The sequence below is a fragment of the Fringilla coelebs genome (genome assembly GCF_963513975.1).
Source record: "Fringilla coelebs genome assembly, chromosome: 14".
In the NCBI taxonomy this organism is placed as follows: Eukaryota; Metazoa; Chordata; class Aves; order Passeriformes; family Fringillidae; genus Fringilla; species Fringilla coelebs.
In genome coordinates this window covers 13,626,312-13,639,696 of record NC_140040.1, presented here as the reverse complement: position 1 = coordinate 13,639,696, position 13,385 = coordinate 13,626,312, and the positions used below count along the sequence as shown (strand labels likewise).

The following is a 13,385-nucleotide window of genomic DNA, read 5'->3' as shown; positions in this document are numbered from 1 at the left end:
ATCTGAATGCACTCAGGTCTATTCTCAGATATAACAGTTTCATCTCACTCCAGCTGTTTCCAGTAGGGATTCCTCTCTTTAAGATTGCCACAGAAACAAATTGGGACTCTATCTCTGCAGAGAAACCAGGTTAACTGATTCAGGAAGTAAGTGCAGTTCTCCCACGTCCCTTTGATAAAAATCATCTCCAGAACAATTCATGCTTGGATGGATCTGTGACAGAGTCCCCTCTAGGTTGGCTAAAAACATTTAATGTTTCTGATCCTGTCCTCCATTAGAAATGTATAAGCAGCTGTGGGCTGCTTCATTTTACCAGCTGCTCCACATCCTGTTACTTATAATCCATCCCTGGGTCTGTCTGCCAGCAAAACTTCTGCCAGAATAATGATAGCTTTCATTTTTAAAATAGAAAACTTTCCTTTTTATATGGAAGAGCCTTTTTTTTTTCCATCTCCAAGCTGTGTGCAGCAAGAGACTGATGAGAAGACTGCATGTGCAAACCATGTTGATGAGGGGTTTCAAAACCTTATTAAAATATGTACACTGACTTCTAAGTTCAGATGACTTCCCTCTAGCTGACAGAGCTAATCCTGCTGCACATGACTATTCTGAATACATCTTTCCCAGAAATAGCTTATACCTAGAGAAATTGGATAGTGATACTTTTGACTTAAAAATCGATCAGATTACACTAGAGTTCTTTATCTTCTCTTATTTATTAGCAATATACTATATTTTTCAGTGGAAATAATTTCTGGAATGTCTATTACAAAATTAATATTTAAAGTTCTCTTCTGCTATCTTCTTTTATGTCTGGCAACAATTTATGTACAGACTACAACTTTTTCTTTTCCAGCTTTTCACTCTCAGTCCCTTAAAAAGAGATTTAGTGTTCCTCAATCTTACCATATAATAAAGAAGGAGGTTTTGTGAAATGATTTCTTAAAATATTGGCCATTCTTTCCTGCTGCATAGTCGAGTCAGTTTTGTAATACCAGAAAACTGAGTGAAGCTCAAAGATAATCTGAAAGAAATGTGGATTTTTTTTCATTAAAAGTTACCTGCTGGTTTTTGTTGTAAAATTTACACTCACCCAACCCCATATCTTGCAGTATTTGAGGTGGCAGTTGTCAGTTATATGTTGACAGAGGTAGCAAGCTGTTTAAAGGTAGCAAGCTGTTTAAGTTGTCCTAGACTGTAAGCGCTTCATTAATTAAAAAAAAACAAATTGGAATGTACAAGGCAGACAAGCAGCAAGTGTTAGAATCCCAGCTTGAATTCAAGAAACTAAAATTTTGCTTCAGTCCAGACAGGTTATACTCCTAGTGCTGGATTTGTTTTGTGTGTAAACTACAAGTACTAGAGTATGTGCAATTAGCAGCTCTCTTCTCTTCTCCAGTGAATTATGACTTTCTGACAGGTTCATAAATGATGAATAGCTTATAAAGTTTTACTTCAAGGGTAATTTTTCTGTCTAATCTCTCCCTGTGAATTAAACCTTAAGGAAGATGCTGAAAATCTTAACTTTTTCATTAGATAGGGATACATAATTTAGTAGCTCCTTTAGCTTCAACCCAGTGTTATTCTATACTCTGGCTACAGCCATATACATGATTTACCCACTGAATTTTGCTATTAATATCAATGCAATTGTAACCAAGTTGTTCTGTAAAAATTTTAGCATTCACAGTCATCTATGTCTTAGGAAAAAGAGGGAGTTAATGTATTTGAAGTTATGCTTCAGGGTGGTGCATTTTGAATATGAAGTTTGGATGTGTATGAAGAGCAAGGTGTAATACACACCACCAAAGACTCGCCTTGTTTTTAAGACAGCAGCTTTTTGAATCCTGTTCTGCAGTTACTTGAGTTACTTCTGCTGAACTGCTTAGCACTGCAGGCAGTCTGGAGCTTCACTTTTTTTCAGTGCAGCAGCAAAGGTGGAAAGTAGATACCATTTAAGTAAAAAATAATATTCTGACTTCACTTGATACTGCCTTCATTAGGGTCACTGTAGCTTCTACAGTCAGTACTTTTGGTTTTGGCTTCAATGAACAAGACATGAAACTATTAGGAGATTTTTAAATAACCTTTTTTTTCTGCTTGTTTTAAGCTTTTTGTGGCATTATTACACCTTTTGGTTTTGGAAATACGCAACCATAATTTCTAGCTTTTGTGTGGAAGGAAGCATTACTTCCTAACACTACTTGTTTGTGAGAAATTAACTGTTAAAATCATGCCAAAATGCAAATGAGGAGCTGGAGCAGAATGGCAGGAAGTTAAATCATAGCAGTCCACATTCTTGCAACCTGATGGAGTTGGAAATAATTCTGTAGTCCACTGGAAGGTTGGGAATGTAGCAGCAATTTGCTCTACCCCTGGCTGCTTGTTGAATTACTGGGTCAGAAGCTATAGAATTCTCTTTTTGGCTTTCTAAATTAATCCAATATATTAACTGAAATAGACCAAAACTAATGTAGAAGAAGGATTTAACTGACAGCTTGTACAGTTTTTTAAAGCAAATAACAGCATATGGAAATGAAATAGGGAGCATATTTGAAGCATGGGAACAAGCTCTTAGCAAACACATTTTGGGGGAACACCAGGTATGAGGAAATTCAAGGTTAAGTATATTTACTTCCTAAGTCTAACAGGGGCATGGCTTTATTATGAAAGCAGCAGCTTTTCTCTCTCATGACGTGGAGGGTTATGGCGCTTTATTGCTGTAGAGCAGTTGCCTTTTGCAAGCTGTGCCAGGCTCAGGGAAGGATTCTAGCGTGTTTAAGATGTCATTGAGAACCGAAGGAGGCAAAGGCTTTGTCCTCCAACAGCCCAAATACAGCAAGCTCTTGGCCTCCAAGAGGTTCCAGAGCCCACTGAGAAAGCAGGTGGGCATTGGCTGGGCTCCACTTGAGCAAAAGCTGCAGCCACTGAAATCTCAGGGCTGTCGTGCTCCACCAGCGCTGCCACTCAGCACTGCTGCCTGGGAGAGCTGGAGGAGAGCAAAGAATCCAGGCAGGCTGATGGGCTCAGGATGAGACTTTTAAAAGTTCTGCTGAACGCTACAGACAGAGACAAAGAGTTACATTAAGTTTTTATTTAAATAGTCCCTGATATTGATAGCTGAGGAAGAAAAGATGAATAGCTCTGAACCAGCTCAGTGTAAGAAATTCCAACTGCCACAAAGTATGATGGGCTCTTTTCTGCCCTGAGGTAACAGCCACAAAATAGAATCTTTGTGGATGACAGAAATGTATACATGCATTCCATGTTAGGGACAGAAGATGTTTCTAAGAAGTATTAATTAAATATGACTTCTCATGATACACTAAGCTTCATGATAGTTTGCATGTGGCTTAGCAGAACCCCCCCAGTTCTGCACATGAAGCTCTTTGTATGGAGAAAAAACATTACTGCCACTATAGGTAGGGCTTCCATGCAGAGTTTAAGCTGCAATTTGTAAAATATGGATGGTTACTTTAAATTTTATTCCCAGCAGTTTCCTTCTGGAACTGAATCTATACACCTGTCTACAGGAACATACTTTTTTGTTTCTGATTAGGTGTAATAATGGGACTGTGTAAGGACTTCTATTGAAGCAGAGCTAAAAGGGAGTTTATGATGCTAAGTAATGATGGGTTGTTTCTGTAGTCATGGCAAGGGATGCGTTTAGAATACTAACAGCTTATTGACTAATGGCTTTGTGCAATTTATGGATTATGAATAATACAAAAAACTTCCTGTAGAGGGACTTTTTACCCGGACACTAGTGTGATTATAAAAAAAATATACAGGTCTGTTCAGTGGAAAACCTGTATTGTCAATTTTGCAGCAATCACATATTTTTGAAATGTAATTAAATCTGCATGTATATAAAGTATTTAAGTAGTAGATACAACAGTTGTATTTTATGGTTGTTTTTAGTGGCCTCTGATATTTAAATATGTTACTTAGAAGAGGCAGTAGAAAAAAGAATCTAAATGCCTTGTATTCCCCATGTAAGCCATATGTTCCTATGTTGTCTAAACTCAGTGGATGGTTAACAATATAGAGACAGACATTTATTAAGAACAAGTATCTTCTGTCTCTCAGTTATGATGCTAATAAATGAAAAATATTTTTGAAACTCTAAAGACATAAAGTCCTTCATGCCAGGAACATGGGATTTTATGGCCCATGGAAACATTCTGGATTTAAAACAGACTTCTTTACAACTTTCATACTGTGGGAAGACATCACTATATACAGTAAACAATTCTCCACTCTGCAGTAGTGCCTTGTTGGTTTCAATAATGCATGCAGTCACACCAACATCTCTTAACAGAATAATTTAAAAAAATAATCATCATAAAAAAACAAAAACAACAACAGACTGGAATCCCCATCAAGTCTGCTATTGTTCAAGAAGATACAGAATGCTAGAAATCATCTCTTGAGGCACAAGGTTAAGTGCCACATCAAGATTTCTTTCCTAACAGAAATCCCTCGCCCATTGTCGAGCTGTATAAATAATAGCACAAAGCAATGCTCGGATGAGGAACCTTGCTCCGTTGTTTACCTCTGAACAGAAATAAGTTAGAAACAAGATTTAAAAGCCTCAAGAAGAAAAACACCGGTCAGGGTGTAGCTTGTGACTCGGGTGACTGTTTTTATGAAAGCCTCACTGAAAACAGACCTTGTTCTCGATAACAAGTGCGATTAGCTGAACAGTGCGGAGCAGCTCGTCAGGAGAGTCACAAAAGCAAAGAGTATTTTTACGGTGAAAAGACGAGCGTAGGATACAGCCCGTGTGTCTCGGGAATGTGCGGGTCACCGGGGTAGAGTCGCTGCCACTGCGACCCACCTTTCTGCAGGCTGGGACCCCCCCGAACCCCAGGTGCTCCTAACGGCGGGATCCCCCAAACCCGAGGGGCCGAGGTGTCCCCGCCGCTAGGACCCTCCCCAAACCCGAGGTGCCGAGGCATCCCCGCCACCGGAACCTCCCAAGCTCGAGGTGTCTCCGCCGCCAGCCCGCATTAGCGGGACCGGGGGCAGCCCGGGATGGGTGCGGGCCCCCGGCCCGGCCCCGCGCTGGGCTCCGGCAGCCGCGGCCCCGAGCCGGCCCCGCAGCGCTGTGTCTCGCGTGGGGCAGAGCGGGGCCAGAGAGCGGCGGCCGCCGGGCAGGGACGCGGGGCCGTGGGGCGGTGCGATGGGGAGGTACGGAGCGCCGGCAGCTGCCCGGGAAGAGCAGCCCCGGCAGAAGCGGGGCGGCCGCCCCTGCGCAGCCCCCGCGCCCGCCGCTCCGAAGTTTGCCCCGGCACAGGGAGGGCGCCGGGGGCAGCGCGGGGCATCCGAAGGGGCGGCGCCGCCGGGGGTACCGCGGTCCCCGCTCCGGCGGGGCGCCGTGCCGCCCGCGGCTCCTACCTTCCAGCACCGAGCAGAGTTTGTGCAGGGCCATTGTCTCCCGGCGGCGGCGGCGATCAGCGGCGCTCCATGGCCGCGGCGGTGCCCCCCGCGAGGGCGCTGTGCCCGCGGCTACGGCTCGGCCCCCACCCGCCCGCGGCCATGCCCGGCGCCCCCGCGGGGCGCGCTCAGCCTCCGCCGCCCGAGCGCGGAGCCGCCGCCGCGCTCAGTCCCATCGAGAGCGGGGCGCGGCGGGCTCCGTCGAGGCTGGCCTGCCCCGGGGGGCTCCACGCGCTGCGCTCGGAGCGCAGCCCGGCAGCTCCCAGCCCGACTGAAGCGGCTGCTGCTAAATGAAGCTCATTTAAGATGTGAGGGGTGTTTGCCTGGATGAGCTGCTTGTACGCATGTGCCCGCCCCCGACGGAGCTCCGCAAGCAGCCACAGCCGCAGCCGGCGGGGCCGCTGTGCTCCTCCCGCTCGGCCGGGCACCGAGGCGGGGGCGACAGCGCTGGAGCAGCACCCGTTCTCGCCCCGTCCCCGGGGGGAGCCGGGCTGGCCCCGTTGCAGCGCCCCGCCTCGGTCCCGCACTTCGGCCCCCGCCGTGCCTCACGCCCCAGGCCCATCCTACCCCCCGTCTGCCTGGCTTTTCCCGTGTGCGGTGCTGGGTGCCCGGAGAGCGTCCCCCGCGGCGGCGGGGGCGAGCCGTGCGGCCCCTCTCCTGCATACGGTGGCTTGGAGAAGCCTGAATCCCGGCTGCCCGGCTTTGTTTGGGATCTTAGTGGGTCCCCATGGGGTAAAAGGGACACGGTGCTTCCCTCGGTCTTCCGCGGCTCCCCTTCGCCCCCTCGCTGGTGGCAGGGAGCCCGCGCGGCTCCGGCAGTGCGGCGTGCCCAGCTGCCTGCCTGGCTGCAGTGTGCTGCCTGCAGCTCCGGCGCCGGGAAGAGCCCATCACACGCTATTGTGCGGCTGTTGTTTGACAAGAGTGACAGCTAAAATGGAGCTATTACTTTACAAGAAGTTTATAAAAAGGCGCACTTAGCCTGCTGCCTGCCCTGGCTCCCGTCCCTCTGGTTATCCATCACATCGGGTTCTCTTGTGAGGGGAGATGTTACTTTGGGAAAGGGCCTGAGGTGGAGGCAGGTGGCGATGTCGGGGGAAGTGCAGCAGATCCCGCCGCGGGGACTCCCGTCCTGCCAGACCCCTCTGAGCTGTCCAGGGAAGTGCGTGAGGGCGAGAGTCGCGGCCGTGCCGGACAGCCGGGGGCATGCCCACGGAAGGCTGTACTGCCCATAGGCTACGTGTCAAATGATAGCAACACGGTACTCCCTTAGAGATGCTTTCAAATCTCCCATAAGCAACACGGGTTGAAGAATCGCTGGGCATTTTCCACAGGATGTCTCCTCCCTGGATCTGCCGATTAGGCGAGGCTGAGATCTTTCACTCAGGCTCCAGGAGTGCTGAATGCGGAGATGTTTAGACCTGTTCGTGTTTTGCGCAGGGGCAGGAGCGGTCCCGCCGGAGCTGCCGCGGGGGTGCCGTGCCCGGGAGCTGCCCCGGCCCCGCTCTCAGGACGGAGGAGGTCGCGGTCCCCACTCAGGTCCTGCGCTGCGATGCACGGCTGCACCTCCAGGTGCCCCGCGCGCAGCTCCGCTGTCCCAGAGCAGGGACTTTGTGGAAGCAATTTGGAACCAACCCACTAACAGATTTTGCGAACTGTAAATTATATGCGTAATTGCCACTTGGGAGTCCGTCTGCTTAAGGAGTAGGGCAGCTCAGTAGAGTGTCTAACACGAGTGTGCGAGGTGAAGCTCTGATTTCCTTTTGGTTAGGTGCTGTGTATTTGAATGTTAAATTCTTTGTACAATGTTCAAAGGTCAGCCTATCCTGTTAGAAAAGGTCATTCTCTTGCTTCAGATTATCTGTTAAATATTTCAGGCGCTTCACGTCAGTGTGATTGTCAGCGAGGACAAATTCAATGGAGAAGTGAGCGGAGAGCAGCAGCAGGGAGCGGGCGCCGGGCCCCTTGGGGCAGCGGGGCGGAGGGCAGCAGCTCCTCCCAGACCCCCGGCGAGACCTCGCAGCAAAGGTCCTGAGCTTTTCTGGATATTAAAGATCCATTTCAGTGTTGCAAGAAGCTTCATGAAGTATTAAGCTTGATGGTCTGGCAAAATCCCAAGTTACATAATTATATTATTCTACTTACTTGAATTGTCCTTTCAATTTCAAATAGAGATTATACAGTCCTCCTCCAAGCGTAGTTTTCCCATGAATTGTGAAATAGCTGCTACATTCCAGCAGTGGACAAAGTGATTCCTCTGTTCCCCTCTTACCCATGTATTTATAGCAGTGTGATGAAATGTGAAGTTCTATAGTGGAAACTCCTATATGTAAAGAAGTTCTCAATAGCCGTATCTACTCCACATTTTCTTTACTAACAAAAATGTTTACTGTAGTAATGCAAGAAAATATCCAAGACTACTGTATCTGGCATCATTCACATTTTTTATCCTCTGCAAGTACATAATTAAAATCTGACTGTGTTGTTGTGCAGATTTGTAGGAAACAAGGGGTTGCCTGCTTTTTTATTTTTTGGAATGCACAGTATAGCTCATGGCAAAACTTGACTTGGATATTTTTATTACTTGTGATGATATAAGAAATGAGAACTGGCCCAATTCTTAGATCTTGGGCTGAATTTGCATTCAAGAGAACTATTTGTGGACAATTGTCTCTCACCAAAGAGACGAGAGAAAAACCCTTGTAATGCTGTGTGCTCAGTACAAGTTTGGGTAGTAATTGCAAAGACCCAATCTGCTACAGTCAATTTAACTGAAGAGCTCAACTTCTGGTTTGTCCATTAGAAGGTTGAACAGAGCTATTACACACTTGGGGAAGTGAACAGCTTTTCCATCCTGCTCTCTCTCCAGGGCTGTGTCAAGCTGTCAGTGCGGGAGATGCAGGGAGTAGCATCAATTTGTAGATTTGGGGCATATTTTGCTCCTGTTTGCTGCTGCTTTCAGAGACATTTCTCCTGTGGACATCCCCGTTGCTTTGTTTTGCTGGAGTTCTTGTTACAGGTGGTGCTTTCAGTGGTGACAGGTCTGAAGAAGCTTTCAGTTCTTGTCATCTGAGCCTGCAGAGTGCAGATTTCCAGGGAGGAAAACTCTCTGCCGCTGGGTCACACCAGCAGTAAGCTGCACTTAATTAAACTTAAGTTTGGGAGTCAAGAAAGGCTGAAGACAGCTTTTGGACAGCCAGCTGTGTATTGGTCTGATGATTATATCCTCATGATTATTTTTGAGTAGCAGTAGTTCAGGGAAGGCAGTGGGACTCATTTTGATGTAGGTAAACACCTGCATGAGCAGCTGAGGAATGAGTCAGTCACAACAGTGCTCTGCTGCAGCTAAAGGCTTACATTTGAATTATTAGAACTGGGTTTGCCTCCTTAAAACTTCATTTGATTTGGTGTTCTGTGAGAAGTTTTAACTTTAATTTACCTAAATATTTTCTGCTCTTGAGTAGTGAAGTGTACAACCCAAACAGCCTTAAACCCGCTGCTATTTGGACATTATTTTTACAAGAGGTTGCAAAAATATAGATGTCAACAGGGAATAATTATGAAAAGAGATGAGGAGTTATGTTTTAACTGTTCTGGTACTTGGTTTTGTCAGTACTATTTAGGTGCCTTTGATAAATCCCAATTTCATGATATAATTTCTATAATTAGAAAATTATAGAAGATGCAAGTACCTCGGTATTGTATTATAATACAATTGTAATTGCATTACAATATGTAATACATAATCATACATAAATATGCACAGTTGGTTTTGTTATTTACTACTGAGTAATGAACACTGCAGACTTTTGAATAGTCAGGAAGAAAACTCATAGCTTTCAGAAAGCTTACAGTGCACTTCTCTATTTGGTAGGTAACATAATTAGATCCGACTGTTAGAATATACCTACAGACTTTTTTGGCTTAGGTTGAAAAATTCATTAATTCGAACATTAGGTTATAATTGTTATGGATTGTATCATAGATGGGATCACATTTTTCACTGAAGTCAGGAATTAATTACAAAAATAGTGCTGTGTGGCTGATTATTTTCAAAGTGGCAGGGAGGCCAGTATTACCAATGCCCAACAACTAGATCCTGTTCCCAGAATGGATAGTAGGCTTACTAGAGCAGCATAGCAATGCCAGATTTAACTCCTCTACTGCTCTTGGTTTCTTAACATAATTATTTGAACAAAACATTTGCCCATCCCTGTAGAATTAGTACTATATATTTGCAAAGTATGAGATTATTTTAAGCATAATTGCATTTTCTCAATTAAAAAAAATATTTGTTTGTTTATTAATATCTTCAAGACAGAGACAGGGGCTTCTGCCCCCTTTGCCCTGGTCAGGTGAGATCCCACCTGCAGAGCTGCCCCAGCCCTGGACCCAGCACAGGAGGGACCTGGAGCTGCTGGAGCCAGGCCAGGGGAGGCACCAGGATGAGCAGAGGGATGGAGCAGCTCTGCTGGGAGAGCTGGAGAGGAGAAGCTTTGGGGTGAGCTCATTGTGGCCTTGCAGTGCCTGAAAGGAGCTTACAAAGGAACACGGAGAGAGACAATATACAAGGGATGGAGTGACAGGACAAGGGGGAATGGCTTCACACTGGCAGGGAGGAGGTTCAGAAGGTTAGGAATAAATTTTTCCCTGTGAGGGCAATGAGGGCTGGGCACAGGCTGCCCAGAGAAACTGTCGCTGCCCCTGGATCCCTGAAAGTGTTCAAGGCCAGGTTGAATGGGGCTTGGAGCAACCTGGGATAGTGGAAGGTGTCCCTGCCCATAGCAGGGGGGGGTGGAATTGAATAATCTTTAAAGTTTTTCCAACCCAAACCATTCTGTGATTCTGTAGAAGCCCTGAACTGACCAATCTCGGTGTGTTTGTAGTGATTACTTCTCCATTAACTGTAGTGCTTTTAATGTCTCTGTCTGTTAAGCACGATGGCCTCAGCACAGGAGGAATATCATACTATATAGAATATGCCTATTAATCTGCAGCAGAAAAGTTGGTTCTTTTGTTGGGGGATTATAGTGCATTAATGATAAATCTGGTAGGAAGATTCAGTCTTAAAGCTTCTCATGGAAAATGAGAACAAAGAAAGATGGTATTTCAACAGCCATCTGTCAGTTGGCCTGTCAACAGTGTTTTTATATAGGTGAAATTTCACACCGAGGAAGCTTCCAATAGCATTTCTCACCAGGGCTGTGTTAGAGTGGCTGCAGTTTGAAAATTTATGTAGCTCGAACTATTTCTCACTTCTCAGTTACTGTGACAGTCACCTGGAACTACAACTTTCTAATTGATGCTGCTTTCTTAAACTTCCTGGTAGAAGGGCAATAACCTTACCCAAACATACATTTAATGCTTATAGCATAGAGAACCAAAGTACAACATGAAACATCTGATGACAGGTTTAACAATATTTAATGCCTTAATTCAAAACAGTATGCATAGACTGTGAGCCATGCTACAAGTACTTAGAACCTGGGGTAAACTTTATTATATTGGATATAGTGATGCAATGATGCACTACTGAGCATGCAAAACACCTCAGAGCAAAAGATACCAAGTTCATTGTTTTGCACAACAGCTTAAATGTCAGCATGAGGTTATTTTATTCCTAATTGGTTTTTCAAAAACAAAAGGAAGCTAACCTATGTGTATTATATTGTGATAGAGGGTAAAAGACAACTTTGCTGCCACAGTGCATTATGCATTTAGCATTATTCTCCAACCATCTGAAAAAGACAGGAAAATATATTGAACTGTGGATCCTCCTAATTATGAAATCAGTTCTTTCTTTTGCTGGTGGGAGCCCATTCTATCAATGTGCTTTAAAGAGACCAAAAGCATTAAGTATTTTTATATATATATATAAAAAAAGAGCTTTTCATGAGACAAATTGAAGGTGTGAAGGAAGGATATATTCTATATTCTATCCTGAATAATAACAGCAATGTGACCTGAGAGTCTCTTGTGCTGGCATGGGATCAGTGCATATTGGAAATACCCAGTGAAACTTCAGAGCTCAGGACACAGCACACAAGGCTGCTCTGCCTTGTGGTTGGTGCTGTTGTATGAATGGGCCAGTGTTCAGCACTGCCATGGTAACCCAGGGTCTGACTGGCTCTCAGGGTGAGCACCATCAGCCCAGCTTTGGACCTCTTCCCTCTTGTCTGGGGCTGCCCTGCCAGGAACAGGGAGCGTTCCAGGGAAGTGCCAGTCCACGGGAGTGCCTTGACAACCAACACTTTCAGTTTGTTGAGAAAGATGTTCTAGGTTATCAAACAGTATTAGGAATGCAAATTAACTGAGGTAACTGCAAAATTAATAGTGTAAACTCATGTAAAATAAAAGCTTTCTCAGAGATTCTTCCAGGATCCCAAGTACACTGAGCAACCATTCCTTTATTACCACTTAAAAGATCTAAAGTTGAGTGACACGTCTTCTGTCACTATTACAGCCTTATGAAATTTGGGCATAGCAGTCTACACAGAAAATGTGCATTGATTATTCTGCATGTGTCCTATTACATTCTTAATTTAATCTTTGCATATCTCATCCCTTAGCAGTACATTTTAGGGTGTCAATCCTCAATCTCTCCTCAAAAATGTTTCTTTTAACTTCTTGAAAAACAAAACCAAATAAAAAAATCCCATACCTTTCATATGTTAAAAAAAATAGTTACTTTCATAACAACATTGTGCCTTTCTAAAACAAATGTAGTTGTAGTTTAATTATAAAAGCAGTTTATGTAATGCTGATACATTTTTATGACTTTAATTTTTTAATGTGTTGTCTTCTCCATAGAAGTAGCACACATAAATACTGCATCTATCCCAGGATGACTGAACTCGCATTACACTGCAGGTTCCTTTTGGTTCTTTAATTCCTAAGCTCTTTAACTATTGCACATATGGATTTAAACAAAGAAAAATACAGAAAAATACTTTAGGTTAAGCACCATTTAATACAATCAAAACAATTAACGGTTAAGTCATCTGAGAAATTGCACAAGTTTAATTTTCAAAAACCAGGCTGTTTTGCAGAATGAACAAAGGACAAGACCAATTCAAGTCATACAAGGTATTCTGCTTGCTGAAATGCTACACTTCATTTACATACCTTTCTTTCTATCAAATATTACTAAAGATCGTACTAATAAACAATGGTACATGCAATTGATCCCTTTACTAAGAAAAATAAATTTACAGTTCTGTTAAATAAAGGCCAAATGCTATTATATACAGTCTCTTAAATGAAAGGCCTTGTGAGACATTCAGGTCTAATTTTAATACTTTCCAAATAAATACCAGATAATGCAACATTTACAAATAACACACCAACATTACTTTCATGGTAATAATTTTAAAAATCAGAATTTAGTCTTTCAATTAAGCAAATGTGTAGCAGCTCCTTCATAAATATTAAGGCATGTCACATAGCATCAAAATGGAACCGATGAGCCTCCTGTCGCTTCTCTCTGTCATCTGCTTTCTGAAAAATAATAATAAAAAAACACTTTGTGGAATCTAGAGCAACACTGTTACAGAAATGAGCTGTCAAGTGTCAGAGAATGGTTGATTTTTTCAAGCCATTTGACAAAAGGCAAAAAGGCTTAGTAAAAGCCCCAACAATTAACTTTTAAATGATGTCAGCTTGAAATAGCAATAATCTACGCAAAATTGGCTTCTGCTGTTAATGCTCTGCTGTTGGCGTATTTACGACCCATTCTTTTCTGTTATTTCTAATAATGCTTTTTAAAAGGAATAATTCAAACTGAAGACTTTCCTGGTATCCATTTTGTCTACATTATAAATATAAGATGAAATTACTCTGGACTAACTGTAAATGTAATTTATGTTACATGTACGAAGAATCTCATTTAAAAAACATTCTGTTAAATACAACTTTAGAGCAAGACAGCAGTTCAACCAACAACTAACAGC

At 43.8% G+C, this 13,385-nt stretch overlaps 2 protein-coding genes across 3 annotated transcripts in view; both read right to left on the bottom strand.

Annotated features, from left to right (window-relative positions):
* The window catches only part of NETO2 (neuropilin and tolloid like 2), a 29,547-nt gene extending 23,988 nt beyond the window's left edge, over window positions 1-5,559 (bottom strand). For both annotated transcript variants that reach the window (XM_084215156.1, XM_084215157.1), the window contains exon 1: window positions 5,401-5,559. In XM_084215156.1, the coding sequence (XP_084071282.1) occupies window positions 5,401-5,434 (34 nt within the window). In that variant the 5' untranslated portion in view covers window positions 5,435-5,559. The remainder of the gene's footprint in view (window positions 1-5,400) is intronic.
* A 5,294-nt stretch (window positions 5,560-10,853) lies between these two features.
* Window positions 10,854-13,385, bottom strand: part of ITFG1 (integrin alpha FG-GAP repeat containing 1) — a 71,641-nt gene continuing 69,109 nt past the window's right edge. Inside the window, exon 18 of the mRNA XM_084215297.1 lies at window positions 10,854-12,933. Coding sequence (XP_084071423.1) covers window positions 12,874-12,933 — 60 coding nt within the window. The 3' untranslated portion in view covers window positions 10,854-12,873. The remainder of the gene's footprint in view (window positions 12,934-13,385) is intronic.